We start from the raw sequence: 13,381 nt of genomic DNA, 5'->3' as shown, positions 1-13,381 counted from the left end.
AATGCTTTTTTCTTTTTCTTAACGAGGTCCGAGATTTCTGTAGTGAACCACTGGGGTCTATTATTCCTCCGTCGTTTGCTTGTTGTTTTTATATAGCGATTTATTGCTTCATGTAGGGTAGATTTCAGGTTTGCCCACATAGCCTCTACATTATTGGTTTCGGCATGGTCTTGCAGTGCCCGATGGACGAAGTCTCCCATGCGTTTGAAGTCAGTGCCACGAAAATTTAGGACCTTTGTTGTTGTGGTCGATCTGGAGAAACCCTTCCTAAGGTTGAACCAAACCATGTTATGGTCGCTGGAGGCCAGCGTATCACCTACCGAAACTTCTGATACGCTGTCTCCGTTGGTGAGTACCAGGTCTAGTAACGCCTGGTTCCTAGTGGGCTCCAATACCAATTGTTTGAGCTGTGCACCCTTTATGGAGGTTAACAACCTTCTACTGCCGCTAGTTTGTGCTGTAAGTGCATTCCAATCTGTATCGGGCATATTAAAATCCCCTAACAGTACTGTGTCCCCACGCAAGGTGATGTTTTCAATGTCTTCGATTAATTCCATATCCTTGTCTACCTGTTGTCTCGGAGGTCTGTAAATCACACCAAGATACAGGCATTTTTCATTTCCTCTAGCCAGGTTCACCCATATGCTGCCTGCTTGTCTAGGGGTAAAGCACAATTACTTACCGTAACAGGTGTTGTCCAGGGACAGCAGGCAGATATTCTCACAACCCACCCACCTCCGCTTGTTGGCTTCTTCACTTGGGCATAGAACTGACAACTTCACGAGTTGGCGTTGGATGGGAAGGCACTCGCGCATGCGCGGTGCAGGAAGTCTAAAAGCTTAAAGTGATAATATAAGAACATAAGAACTGCCACTGCTGGGTCAGACCAGTGGCTAATTGTGCCCAGCAGTCTGCTCACGTGGCGGCCCTTAGGTCAAAGACCAGTGCCCTAAAGTGATAATGATACCTGTGATGAGGGGGGAGAAAAAAGAAGAAACAAAACCAGCGTGTGAAAGCACTCCAAAAAATCATTAAAAAACAGGACTAGAAAATGTAAGTCTAAAAATCGACAACTTTTTAACACGCTTGATTTGGTAATCCATATTTGTCGATTTTTAGACTTACATTTTCTAGTCCCATTTATTAATGATTTTTTGGAGCATCTGAAAAGGTTCTTACTAGATTACAGTTGCTTCAAAATACAACTACTAGACTAATCTTTTCGGTTAGAAAATTTGAAAGGGCTTCACCTCTTTTGCGCAAATTACACTGGTTTCCAGTTAGGTACAGGATTAAATTTAAGGTTTCATGTCTAGTACATAAGGCTTTATAAGGTAAGGCTCCAAAGCAATTAACATCTATTTTATGTATTCCAGCTAATTTTATTACTACATGGAGTAATTGTAGCTTTAAACTTCAGTTTCCAACTGTTTTAGAGTAATTAAGAAGAGTCAGTTAGTACGATCATTTTCTTATCAGGCAGTTCAGATGTTGAACAGTCTTCCTTTAGAAATAAGAAGCCTGAACTTGTATATTATTTTATTTAAAGTTTTAAATACCTACTTTTTTGATAAATGTTATTTTTGATATTTTATCTCTGTGTGCAATACATTTTAAGTATATGTGCTCCCCTTAATGTAGGGCTCTTCTTGTAATCTGTTCTGAATCTGAATTGAAAAATAATGGAATATAAGACTACTGATTAAATTAGTAGTAGTACTTTTCTTCCTCAGTGGTTATTGGATCTTGTTAAAACATTTACTTGGGTGATAGTAACAGGCTGTATTTGAAGTTGCTGTCACTACTTCTCCTTTAAAAATTGTTAGAAGGTTACCTCTAGAGGTGATTTAGTACTTCATAAGTGAGAAAAGTATGATATAAGAATCTTACTGAAATTGAGCTCTGTTAGATATCTTAAAAAAAGGATGTATTTTTTTCAGGTTGATAATGGCTTTAAATATTTGTTTTAGCTTCAAGTAATCACTATAAAGATGACAACCTCTTGGAGTGATAGACTGCAAAACACAGCAGACCTTCCAGCTAACATGGATGGACATGCCCTCAAAAAGTACAGGCGTGAAGCTTATCATAGGTACGGACATAATTGTTGGTGTATGCTTGTAAAAATCATATATGTATTCTCTGATTATTTGTTTGGCTTAAAGGCCAACGGTATTTTACCAACAAATTTATTTGGTTGCCAAATTCCAAGTGCTTTTATGTAATGATACAGTATAAAAGGAAATCATGTGCTACTTTTAGAAATGTTTGTTATCTAGATAGGTGAACTTGCTGTACAACAACATATGTTGAACCACTCCAGTTGAGAGGCTACAACTGTAGGGAATATTCTTCTTTTTTTTTTTTTTTTACTAATAGGTACAGTCGGTCATATTGACAAAACCTCTATTTACCTAAGGAACCTAGGTGAACTAATATCACTGCTGCTGCCTGTAGACCCTTGGTTTTCTACTAATGTGATTTCTAAATGAAAAATTGGAATATCACTACTACAAAGAAACATTTTCCAGCATGATTGGTATATTCACCTGGCAGGACAACAGCCTATCCTCCTAAAAAGTGTGATGTTTTCCCAAACTATGTTCAGAGTATTCCTAAGTTTCTGGATATCATCTAATATCAAAAGGGATTTTTTTTTTTCTATCATCCTACTAGATCAGTCTAAATGATTATGTCCTCATACCAGGAGATGAAGTCTAAAAACACTGCCAATTCAGTGATGTCATCGTTATTGTAAGGTGTGATGCAACCTTGGAACTTGCCAGTATTTTTCTGCCTCAGTAGCTGGATGATGTTCGTTCTCATTCAGTCATTGGCTCATTTCTGGGCTGTAGGTTACATCCTTTAACCCATGGGCAAGTCCTTTCCACAGCAGTGCTCAAAGATTTGTCCATGGACCTCTCCTTTGATTGAACAGAGAGTATTCCTCCTGGGAGCTCCAAGCATTGACCTACGGACTTTAACTTGGTGAGACGTGAGGTGGTAGGCCAGCTAAGCCAAGCCTAGAGAGATCCTGGAGCTTAAGGCTCATCCATTGGTAGTGAGTAGGAGTAAGATTTCTCATTTCCCTCTTTATCTTTCTCTCCCTCCCATCCCCATTCCTTGGCTTACTGCTCTTCCTCCCAACCTTCACTGTTGCTACATGATTGACACGTAGAAAAAACAAAAGAGTATAGAGAGAAGACAGCATTAATGGGAACAGTGAAGCAGAAGCCATTGTTCCTGGGCAGAGGAAGCACTTTCAGGTGGTAGCTGTTTAGATTCTGCAGTGGGATTGCTCAGAGGTCAAGCCTTGGGCTCTGAGGGAGGCGGCATGGGCTTAGGGTAAGTGGTAAATTGCCCAAAGAACCCTTTGATCCCTACCCAGGTTGTGGAATATCTGGGAGTCCACCTCAATATGTTTCAGGAGATGGTTTTCCTTCCAGATGATCAGGCAGCAATGCTGCAGGCCCAGAAGTGAAGGCTATGTGAGTGCCTACTCCCAAAGTTTGGGACTACCTATAGCAACATGACAGAAAACCTGGAGGTGGTGCTTCGGGTACGAACATGCAAGCGGCTCATGCAGTCAGCTCTCCTGTTCAGCTGGGTCCCAGTTTCTTAAAACTTTGAGCGCTTCTTGCTCCTATCTGCCAGGCGAGAGCCAGTCTGGATTGATGGGACACTGGGACAATCCTTTCCATCTCTTTCAGGGTGTTTCACTAGATCCTCTGCAGTGGATAGTGGTTATCACCAACGCAGTGGCCAGCTGAGGAGTCCATTGCCTAGCAAAGTGGTACAGGATATCTGGTGGCGTCATGGTCAACCAGTTGCCAGGAGACTTAGGCAGTGCAGCTTGTCTTTATAGAATTCTTTCCTCTTCTTTGAGGAAAAGCAATCTGGGTGATGATGGACAGTAACATGGTGGTAGCCTTCATAAATGAACAAGGAGGCACCAGGAGCCATGTGTTGGTATTTGAAGTAGTTAGCCTATGCAGTTTGGTGGAAAGGCATCTTCAGGCCCTGTCAGGAGTTAAGATAGCAGGCAAAGACAATGCCCTGACAGATTTTCTCAGCTACTCTCAATTGAGGCTGGCAGTCTTCTGGCTAATCCAGGATAAATGGAGGCCACTAGTGTTCAACCTGATAGCTATATGCTCTAATGTTAAGACGGTGTGATTCTTTAGCCGCTGGAGGGAGACAGCCTGTAGGGGATAAATGCTTTGGTCCCGCCATGGCCAGTGGAGAAACTCCATATGTCTCCTCTCCATGGCCTCAGGCCACCTGTTGTGCAGACTAGCACACCATCCTCATCGTGCCTTTCTGGTGGCTTCAGATTGATTCCATTGGCCATGGTATGCAGACCTTGTGCGCCTGCTGTACACGAACGCAAGGAGCCTAAGGAGTAAGATGGGGGAATTGGAAGCTATGGCACAAAAAGATAACCTTGACATCATCGGCATCACGGAAACAGGGTGGAATAAGGAAAACTTCTGGGACACTGTGCTACTGGTATACAAGCTTAACCTCAGAGACAGAGTAGGTCAAAAAGGTGAGGGTATTGCCCTATACGTCAAAGAGGGAATTGAGTCTACCGGAGAGAACACGCGGGAAACGAAAAGTAAGCTAGAGTCTCTATGGGTCAAAATTCTGGGAACAAATGGAATGGAAACAAAGATCGGCATGTACTACTGACCCCCAGGGCAGTCCAAAGAAATCGATGGAAAAATGACAGATGAGATTAAACGCAACTGCAAGGGATGCAACACAATTATCATGGGTGACTTCAATTATCCGGGGATAGACTGGAACCTAGGCACCTCTGGCTACGGTAGGGATACCAAGTTCCTGGATGGTGTAGGCGATTGCTTCCTGGAACAACTTGTCAAGGAAAATATGAGAGGAATTGCAATTCTGGACTTAATTCTAAATGGATTACGAGGGCGGGCGCAAAGTGTATAAGTAGAAGGGACACTAGGAAGCAGTGATCACCATATGATCCACTTCAACATGGACATAGGGGCAAAACATAGATCCAGAACGACGGCCATGGCATTGAACTTCCGGAAAGGGAATTACGAAGGGATGAGACTCATGGTGGGGAAGAAGATTAAGAAGAGGATAAGCACTGTAAAAGCGCTAGAGCAAGCATGGTCCCTTTTTAAGGACACGGTCACCGAGGTGCAAAATCTATATATACTGTGTATCAACAAGGGATCCAAGAGGAAATAGAACAAGGAACCGGCGTGGCTCACTATAGTGGTGAAGGAAGTGATCAGAGACAAAAAGTCTTCATTTAAGGAATGGAAAAGTTAAAAAATGGACGAAAGCTGGAAAAAGCACAAACAACAACAAAGCAGGTGCCATAAGGCGGTAAAATGGGCCAAAAGAGACTACGAGGAAAAAATAGCCAAGGAGGCAAAAAACTTCAAGCCATTCTTTCGATATATTAAGGGGAAACAACCAGCGAAAGAAGCGGTGGGGCCGTTGGAATAAAGGGAGTGCTAAAGGAGGACAAAGCCATCACTGACAAACTGAACACAATTTTTGCGTCTGTATTTACCGAAGAGGATATATACAACATACCGGAAGCCAATAGGCTATATGCAGGAAATGAAGACGGGAAACTGAGAGGGTTGATGGTCAATCTAGAAGAGGTATGCAGGCAGGTTGATAGGCTTAAAAATGATAAATCCCTGGGACCAGATGGCATCCATCCGAGGGTAATCAAGGAACTGAAAGGAGCTATAGCTGAACTGCTTCAACTAATAGCCAGTCTGTCAATCAAATCAGGAAGGATTCTGGAAGACAGGAAAGTGGCGAATGTTACGCCGATCTTCAAGAAAGGTTTGAGGGGAGATCCGGGAAAATACAGACCGGTGAGTTTGACCTTGATACTGGGAAAGATGGTAGAGGCGCTGATAAAGGACCGCATCATTGATCACCTTGACGGACACAATCTGATGAGGACCAGCCAGCACGGCTTCAGCAAAGGAAGATCTTGCTTGCCGAACTTGCTGCACTTCTTCGAGGGAGTAAATAGGGAGATAGACAAGGTTGACCTGGTCGACATTGTATATTTGGATTTTCAGAAGGCATTTGACAAGGTTCCGTATGAACGACTACTTCGAAAAATTGCAAGCCATGGAATCGAGGGTAAAATACTCACGTGGATTAAAACTGGCTGGCGGATAGGAAACAGAGAGTGGGGGTAAATGGACTCGAACTGGAAAAGCATCACGAGTGAAGAGTTCGGTGCTTGGACCCGTGCTCTTCAACATATTTGTAAACGACCTGGAAATTGTTACGAACTGAGTGAGGTGATTAAATTTGCAGATGATTCGAAGTTATAAAGAGTAGTGAAGATGCAGGAGGATTGCGATGACCTGCAATGTAACATAAACACGCTCGAGAAATGGGCTGTGACATAACGTGGATAAGTGTAAGGTGATACATGTCGGTAACAAAAATCTTAAAAATGAATACAGGATGTCCAGTGCAGTACTTAGAGAGACCGCCCAGGAAAGAGACTTGGGCGTACTGGTCGACAAGTCAATGAAGCCGTCTGCACAATGTGCGGCAGCGGCAAAAAGGGTGAACAGAATACTAAGGAATGATTAAGAAGGGGATCACAAACAGATCAGGGAAGGTTATCATGCCGCTGTACCGGGCTATAGTACGCCCTCACTTGGAATTCTGCATCCAGCACTGGTCGCCGTACATGAAGAAGGACACAGTACTACTTGAAAAGAGGAGACTGAGAGGGGACATGATCGAAACATTCAAGATATTGAAGGGAATAGACTTAGTAGAGAAAGAGAGATTGTTCACCCTCTCCAAGGTGGAGAGAACAAGATGGCACTCTCTAAAGTTAAAAGGGGATAGATTCCGTACAAACGTAAGGAAGTTCTTCACCCAGAGAGTGGTTGAAATCTGGAACGCTCTTCTAGAGGCTGTTATAGGGGAAAGCACCCTCCAGGGATTCAAGAAAAGGTTAGAAAATGTTCCTGCTGAACCAGAACATATGCAGGTAAGGCTAGACTCAAATAGGGCACTAGTGGGTCTTTGATCTAAGGGCCGCCGCGTGAGCCGACTGCTGGGCACGATAGACCACTGATCTGACCCAGCAGAGGCAATTCTTATGGAACCTCAATCTTGTGTTACACACACTGCAAAAGGCCCCCTCGTAAAGATCTCACTCTTAAGGCAGTATACTTGGTGGTAGTTTTGTCGGCACTTAGGGGTTTCAGAGTTGCTGGTACTTAGCGAGATTCTATAAAAGGTATATGCACCTTATAGAATTGCATTAAGCACCACTGCATCATATAACTTTTAAAAGCACTGATTTAGGCAAAATAAAATCTGTGCCTAACTTTTGTGCACGCATCAAACCTATTCTATAACAATGTGCATAAATTTTAGGAATACTCATGCTCCTTCCCGGCCACACACCATTTTCAGATTTGCGCACTAGAACCGATGCCCAGCACCTTATAAAATATACCAACCAAGTTGTGCACATAATCTTTAATGCCAATTAGTGTCAATTATGAGGTGATTGTTGCCAATTATCAGTGCCGATTAGGCTTGTTAATTAAATTGTACATGCAAATCAGCTGTACAGACCAAGTTGCGTGCAAAACATAAGGTGCCATACAAAGAATTCAGGGATAAGTGGGTACTCCACTTTGATTTTATAGGTTGCTTTTTTGAGTAAATGCTCCAGAGAGTACATACTCATAGAGAAATTTTATGTATGTAGCAATGTAGGGGAGTGTGTGGCGCAGTGGTTAGAGCTACAGCCTCAGCTCCCTGAGGATGTGGGTTTAAATCTCATGCTGTTCCTTGGGACCTTGGGCAAGTCACTTAATCCTCCATTGCCCCAGGTACATTAGATAGAGTGTGAGCTCACTAGGACAAATAGGGAAAAAATGTTTAAGTACCTGAATGTAAACCACTTAGGCTATAAGTGGTATAAATACTTAAATAAACTAAAAAAAAGTTCCGTATAAGATCAAGAACATTACAACCATAGGTAAAGGAGAGAATTTGGAATGAAGCTAAATACAGCGTAATATATTCATTCCGAAAGGTGATTGGTATGCTAAGAAATTCACTTTTACTCTGTTTTCCAGATCCTGAGCAATTGTGATCTAAAAGGTTCAAAGAAGAGTGACCAAGATGGTAAAGGGGATGGAAATCCTCTCGTTTGAGGAAAGACTAAAATGGTTAGGTCTCTTCAGGCTGGAAAAGAGACGGCTGAGGGGAGATATGATTGACGTCTACAAAATCCTGAGTGGAGAGAATGGGTACAAGTGGATCGATTTTTTTTTTTTTTTTTTGCTCCGTCAAAAATTACGAAGATTAGGGGACACTCGATGAAGTTACATGGAAATACTTTTAAAACCAATAGGAGGAAATTATTTTTCATTCAGAGAATAGTTAGGCTCTGGAATGTGTTGCCAGAGGATGTGGTAAGAGCGGATAGCATAGCTGGTTTTAAGAAAGGTTTGGACAAGTTCCTGGAGGAAAAGTCCATAGTCTGTTATTGAGAAAGACATGGGGGAAGCCACTGCATACCCTGTATTGGTAGCATGGAATATTACTACACCTTGGGTTTTGGCCAGGTACTAGTGACCTGGATTGGCCACCGTGAGAACGGGCTACTGGGCTTGATGGACCATTGGTCTGACCCAATAAGGCTGTTCTTATGTTCTCTCTTTCCCATTCTCCTTACTTATTTTTTATTTGCAGACCTTCCTCCCCCCTTGTATATATATTTTTCCTTGTTTCTTCTCTTCTTTGTCTCCTGTTAGATCTAATCCCTTAATATATTTCAGCTTCCCTTCATATGCTCATGCTCTTATTATTCTTCTTTCTTGCCACATGAGATGTGTTAGTCTAAACTACAGATTTGGCTGTGTAATTAGATGCAGTTTTTGAGAACATTGATGTAGAAATTTCAAGTTTATGCAGTCCTTCATTATACTGTAGTTGGTTGTGAGACTTTGTCTTTAAAAGGAAGGTTAATTCTTATATGAGTAATAAAAGGAACATTAATATATTGTAGTTAAGGGTAACACCTACATTTTTTGCTTGTTGAGTTGTCAGGGTGAGGTGGCCAGTTAAGATTTCTGAAAAGAAGATTATCAAGTTGTATATGAGAAGAGAAAGAGCTAATCAAAGAGGTAAAGAACTACAGGTATCAACGATTCAGTCAGAAGATTTCTCAAACGAAAGGAACTGAACTTATTTTCAGCAACTAAATTGCCCAGACATTATCTTTACTTCTACGTAAATTCTACTGGTCTAGTTTAATATTTACTGTTTATGAAAAACGTTAATTATTTACAAAAAGCTAATTAACATCCAAGAATGGAACAGATTGGAATGCCAACTACTCTTTCTGTTGATATGAACAATGAGGCAGAATACAGGTATGTTGTTGTTTTTTTTTTCTTTCTGTATTAGAATATTACAGATATTAAGATAGATAAAACTTACATTTAGAAGAAGTCAATCTGAATCATGAGATACAAGTTCTTAATTTACATTCATTTTGAATTTTATTTTATTTTTTTATGATAACATTATATCTGAAGAAGTTCATATTTATTTCTTAGGGGGCAGTGTCTCCAGATGAGTTGGTTTTGCACGTATCATGACAGTAATGAATCTCACTCCTAAGTAAGGTTATATGGAATATGATCTTAATCTCTGAAACTTACTGCTAGGCTTTGAGAGAGATAAGGGAATGCTTCTTGTGACACATTTGATCATTGTTACTCATCCAGTCTGAATCTAAAGTATGATTTGGGTAAATGGAACACTTTTTATTTAAGGATGAAGAAGAACCTGATAGTACTAACTTTGAATCCTAGTCAATAAGAACAATTTCAGTGGTAAAAATATGATCTTTGTAAGTTTTTATATATGTTTTGATATGTTTATTAAACTTTGTAACTGAGTGCTACATTGAATAGAAATACTTGGTTAATTTATTAGTTCCTAAGTATGTTGTCATTTGCCCTAGGCCCCTCTAAAATAGAACAAATGATTAGTTTGGCAGTAGATTTTCCCAACAAGGGTTATACCGGGGGTGGGGTGGGGGTGTGAATCTGGTAAAAATAAACAAGTATAATCTGTCAGGAAATACAAGCTATACTACAAGCTAAAGAAGGAAGTTCTTGAGTTGGGAGTTTTCCTATAAGCTAATTTATTTAATAACAGTTTGTAGCAAGTTGTACCAATATATTAATCTTAGTGGAGGTGCAATACAGTGACTGTTGAAGCAATTAAACTACATCATCTTCCACTTTATAACATGTTCACATAATTTATGACATTATTTCATTGCTCACATCCCAAGAATGTTAATGTTCATTGAATAAAAATCTCATAGTACCTCAGCATTAGCTTACCTACCTGCATTTGAATTCCACACTGGAATTTTTTCAAGTAGCTAACTCAGCCAGCCATCCACATTCGGTCAGTAAATGAGTACCTGGCCTTATTTGGGGGATGTGATGGCAAACTATATCACTAATGGTCCACTAAAAAACTGTCATGCATGTGGCGGCCCTTACAAGTCGTTTGTGACTTGGTATTTGCATAAAGAGGACCATCTTTACCTTTTCACCTCAGCATTGCTAAGCTTATTTTTAGGGCTGCATATCGGTTTAAATTTTTTAATTGTATAGTGTCCCCCCTCACATTTCTGTCTGTACAGTGCAAAATATAGACAGCAGATATAAATTCTCAAAACGGACATATTTCAATTACTAAACTAAAAATAAAATCATTTTTCTGAACCATTGTTATCCGGTGATTTTATTTTTTAATCATTTTGTTCACTGTCTCTAGTTCTGCTTCTCTGTCTATGCTCTGAACTCTGTTTCAAGGCATCCTCTCAACTTAATATTTATTTTCTTTCCTTTCTCTCTTCTTGCCCTATATACAGCTTTCACATTCAATTTCCTTTCATTTTTTTCTTCCTTCTCGTATCTGTCTCATTTCGTTCTCTTCCCTTCCTCTTCATCCATGGATACCATACTACTACGTACTACTACTGTTTATTATTCCAGTGCAATAGGGATGGTATGCTGAACCATAGGGTTATCCATTGTGCTCTTGAGCATACTGCAGAAGATGTCAATCACAGCTTTTCAACTCCTCTTCCATGGTCTCTGCTGCCCCATTCAGTTCTTCTTTCTGCAAGCAAGCATTAAAGTGTCTTTCTGTTCTGCTCTTATTTCTTTATTGTTTTGCAGTGTTTTTCAGCTTGTTCATGAAATTTTTATGCGGTGTCTGAAACCTCAGTTCAAAGGGACTGCACTGCCTGCTCAGAGAGAAGCAGATGTTTAAGGCTGCAGCTAGCAGGTGTATCCCTTGGAGACCTGTAGAGCCCTCCTGCTGAAGATTTGTGGAGCTCAGGGTTATGGGCCCTCTGTACTTGCATTCTTCCTTGACTTGGTCAGGAGCTTGAATGCAGGGTGTTAAGCATCAATAGTGGTCCTTTGGGACGCTCAAGATGCTGGCTTCAACTTTGCCTCACTCCTTCACATGTTGTGCGTCACAGTCGGAGGTGGGAGGGGGGGGTAGAGAATCTGTCTCATTAAGGTTCGACTGACAACCCGAAGATCTTGGCATGGGAGCTGACTGGAGGCTTGAGGGAGAGAACCTTTCCATATCCAGCTACACTTTAAGGAAGCTGAAGCAGGCTGCAGCACCATTTCTCCAGCACTTAATCTATGAGTACAGGCTGTGACAGCCTATGGGGAAAATCAGGAGGGGGGGGGGGTGGGGTCTTGAAAAGTGTCCTTTGACTGTTTCTGCAGTTAGGTCTTCAGTCTCCCTCCTCTAAAATCCTATTTTTTGAATTTTGTGGTCAGCCTTGAAGCATTTATAAGCCATTTTATCCCAGGACAAGCAGGCAGCATATTCTCACATATGGGTGATGTCATCCATGGAGCCCAGTACATTAAGCAGAAAAAGTGTATTGCCACTTTAAGTTTTTAGAAACTTTGCGACTGCCAGCACCGTGCATGCGCAAGAGTCTTCCTGCCCAATGCCAGCTCATGGTATCTCATTTCTTCATTTTCTGCAGAACAAAGAAGTGCTTTTTTCTGGACTATGTCCAGTGCAATTGTTGCCTTCCTGTCATCGTCTCTTTTTTCTTGGCTTTTGCCAAGTTCTTTTCATTCTATCTTATTTTATGAGTAGTTTACAAAAAAAAGAAAAAATTTAATAATAATTTTGGTGCTCTTTTTCCTCATTTTCTACAGACATGCTTTTTGGCCCTCTATTTTTCTCCCTCAGCCCTTTGTCACCAAAATTGAGTTTAACCTCACTGCCAAGATTTTCCTGTCCATGTCGAAACCATTGAGCAGGTTTAAGAAGTGTCAGTGCCCTGTTTTTACCACTGACCCGCATAGTTAGTGTTTGGGCCCTGAACATCGGGTAGACTCCTGTATGCGTTGTTCCATACTGCAGAAACACTCATTGAAAGCTCAATGCATCCAACAAGAGAAGATCTTTGGCTTGGCCATAGACTGCAGGTCATTCCGAGCCATCGGTATCAGCGACACTGACATTGGAAGTTATTCCAGCATCAGGGAAGCTTGCTTAGAAGTCATCTTCTTCCCAGCAAGCATCTCAGGCCTCTAGAGCAGGGGTGCCCAATGCGTCGATCGCGATCAACAGGCCGTTCGCTCAGGTGACCCCAGTCGATCGCACAGCAGGTTCCCTTCTTCCCTTCTCTTTTTTTCCCCTCCTGACTGGCCCGCCTCTTAAAGAACGCTGGCCAATCAGAGTGCTGGAAGGGCGGGGTGAAGGTCGGTGGGAGATGGAGCTCAACGCATCACAAGAAATAGAAGCGCCTGTAATGATTGAGGTAAGAGCGAGGCCTAATGCTGCCCGATATACAATTTTAAAACCCCCAAAATCGGCCTCCCAATCAGTGGCGTACCGAGGTGGGGCGGTCCGCCCCCGCCCCGGGTGCACGGCTTGGAGGGATGCACAGCCGTCCGGGTCCTCCTGCCCTTCCTTTCCACCGGTCTGCGCATGGGGCTCGCACCCGCCGCCCAAATGGTGCTGTTGGTTATCGCGAGACTCGCGGGAGTTGACGGCACCATTCGAGCGTCGGCGCGGGACCAGGCAGGCGCGAGTCCCGAGCGCGGACCGGGGGAAAAGAAAGGCAGGATGACCCGGACCTGGCCGGCTGTGCACCCGGGCGGATCGTCCCCCTTCTAAATCCACTTGTCTTTTATTCAGTTCAACTAATGAGCATTGTGACAGGCAGTTCTTATGGGGCAGTTGTTGGAGGTATTTCTTTGTTTTTCTGTGCCTAAGTATTCTATTAATTTAACTTCCTTATTCCTGTGGG

General features: G+C 42.0%; 1 protein-coding gene across 8 annotated transcripts in view; it reads left to right on the top strand.

Moving 5' to 3' along the window:
- The window catches only part of NT5C2 (5'-nucleotidase, cytosolic II), a 272,125-nt gene that overhangs the window by 66,731 nt on the left and 192,013 nt on the right, over positions 1-13,381 (top strand). For all 8 annotated transcript variants that reach the window (XM_033942075.1, XM_033942078.1, XM_033942077.1 and 5 more), the window contains one exon: positions 1,971-2,092. In XM_033942075.1, coding sequence (XP_033797966.1) covers positions 1,971-2,092 — 122 coding nt within the window. The remainder of the gene's footprint in view (positions 1-1,970; positions 2,093-13,381) is intronic.

Source organism: Geotrypetes seraphini, chromosome 4, assembly GCF_902459505.1.
Source record: "Geotrypetes seraphini chromosome 4, aGeoSer1.1, whole genome shotgun sequence".
NCBI lineage: Eukaryota > Metazoa > Chordata > Amphibia > Gymnophiona > Dermophiidae > Geotrypetes > Geotrypetes seraphini.
This window is presented reverse-complemented; position numbering and strand designations above follow the sequence as displayed.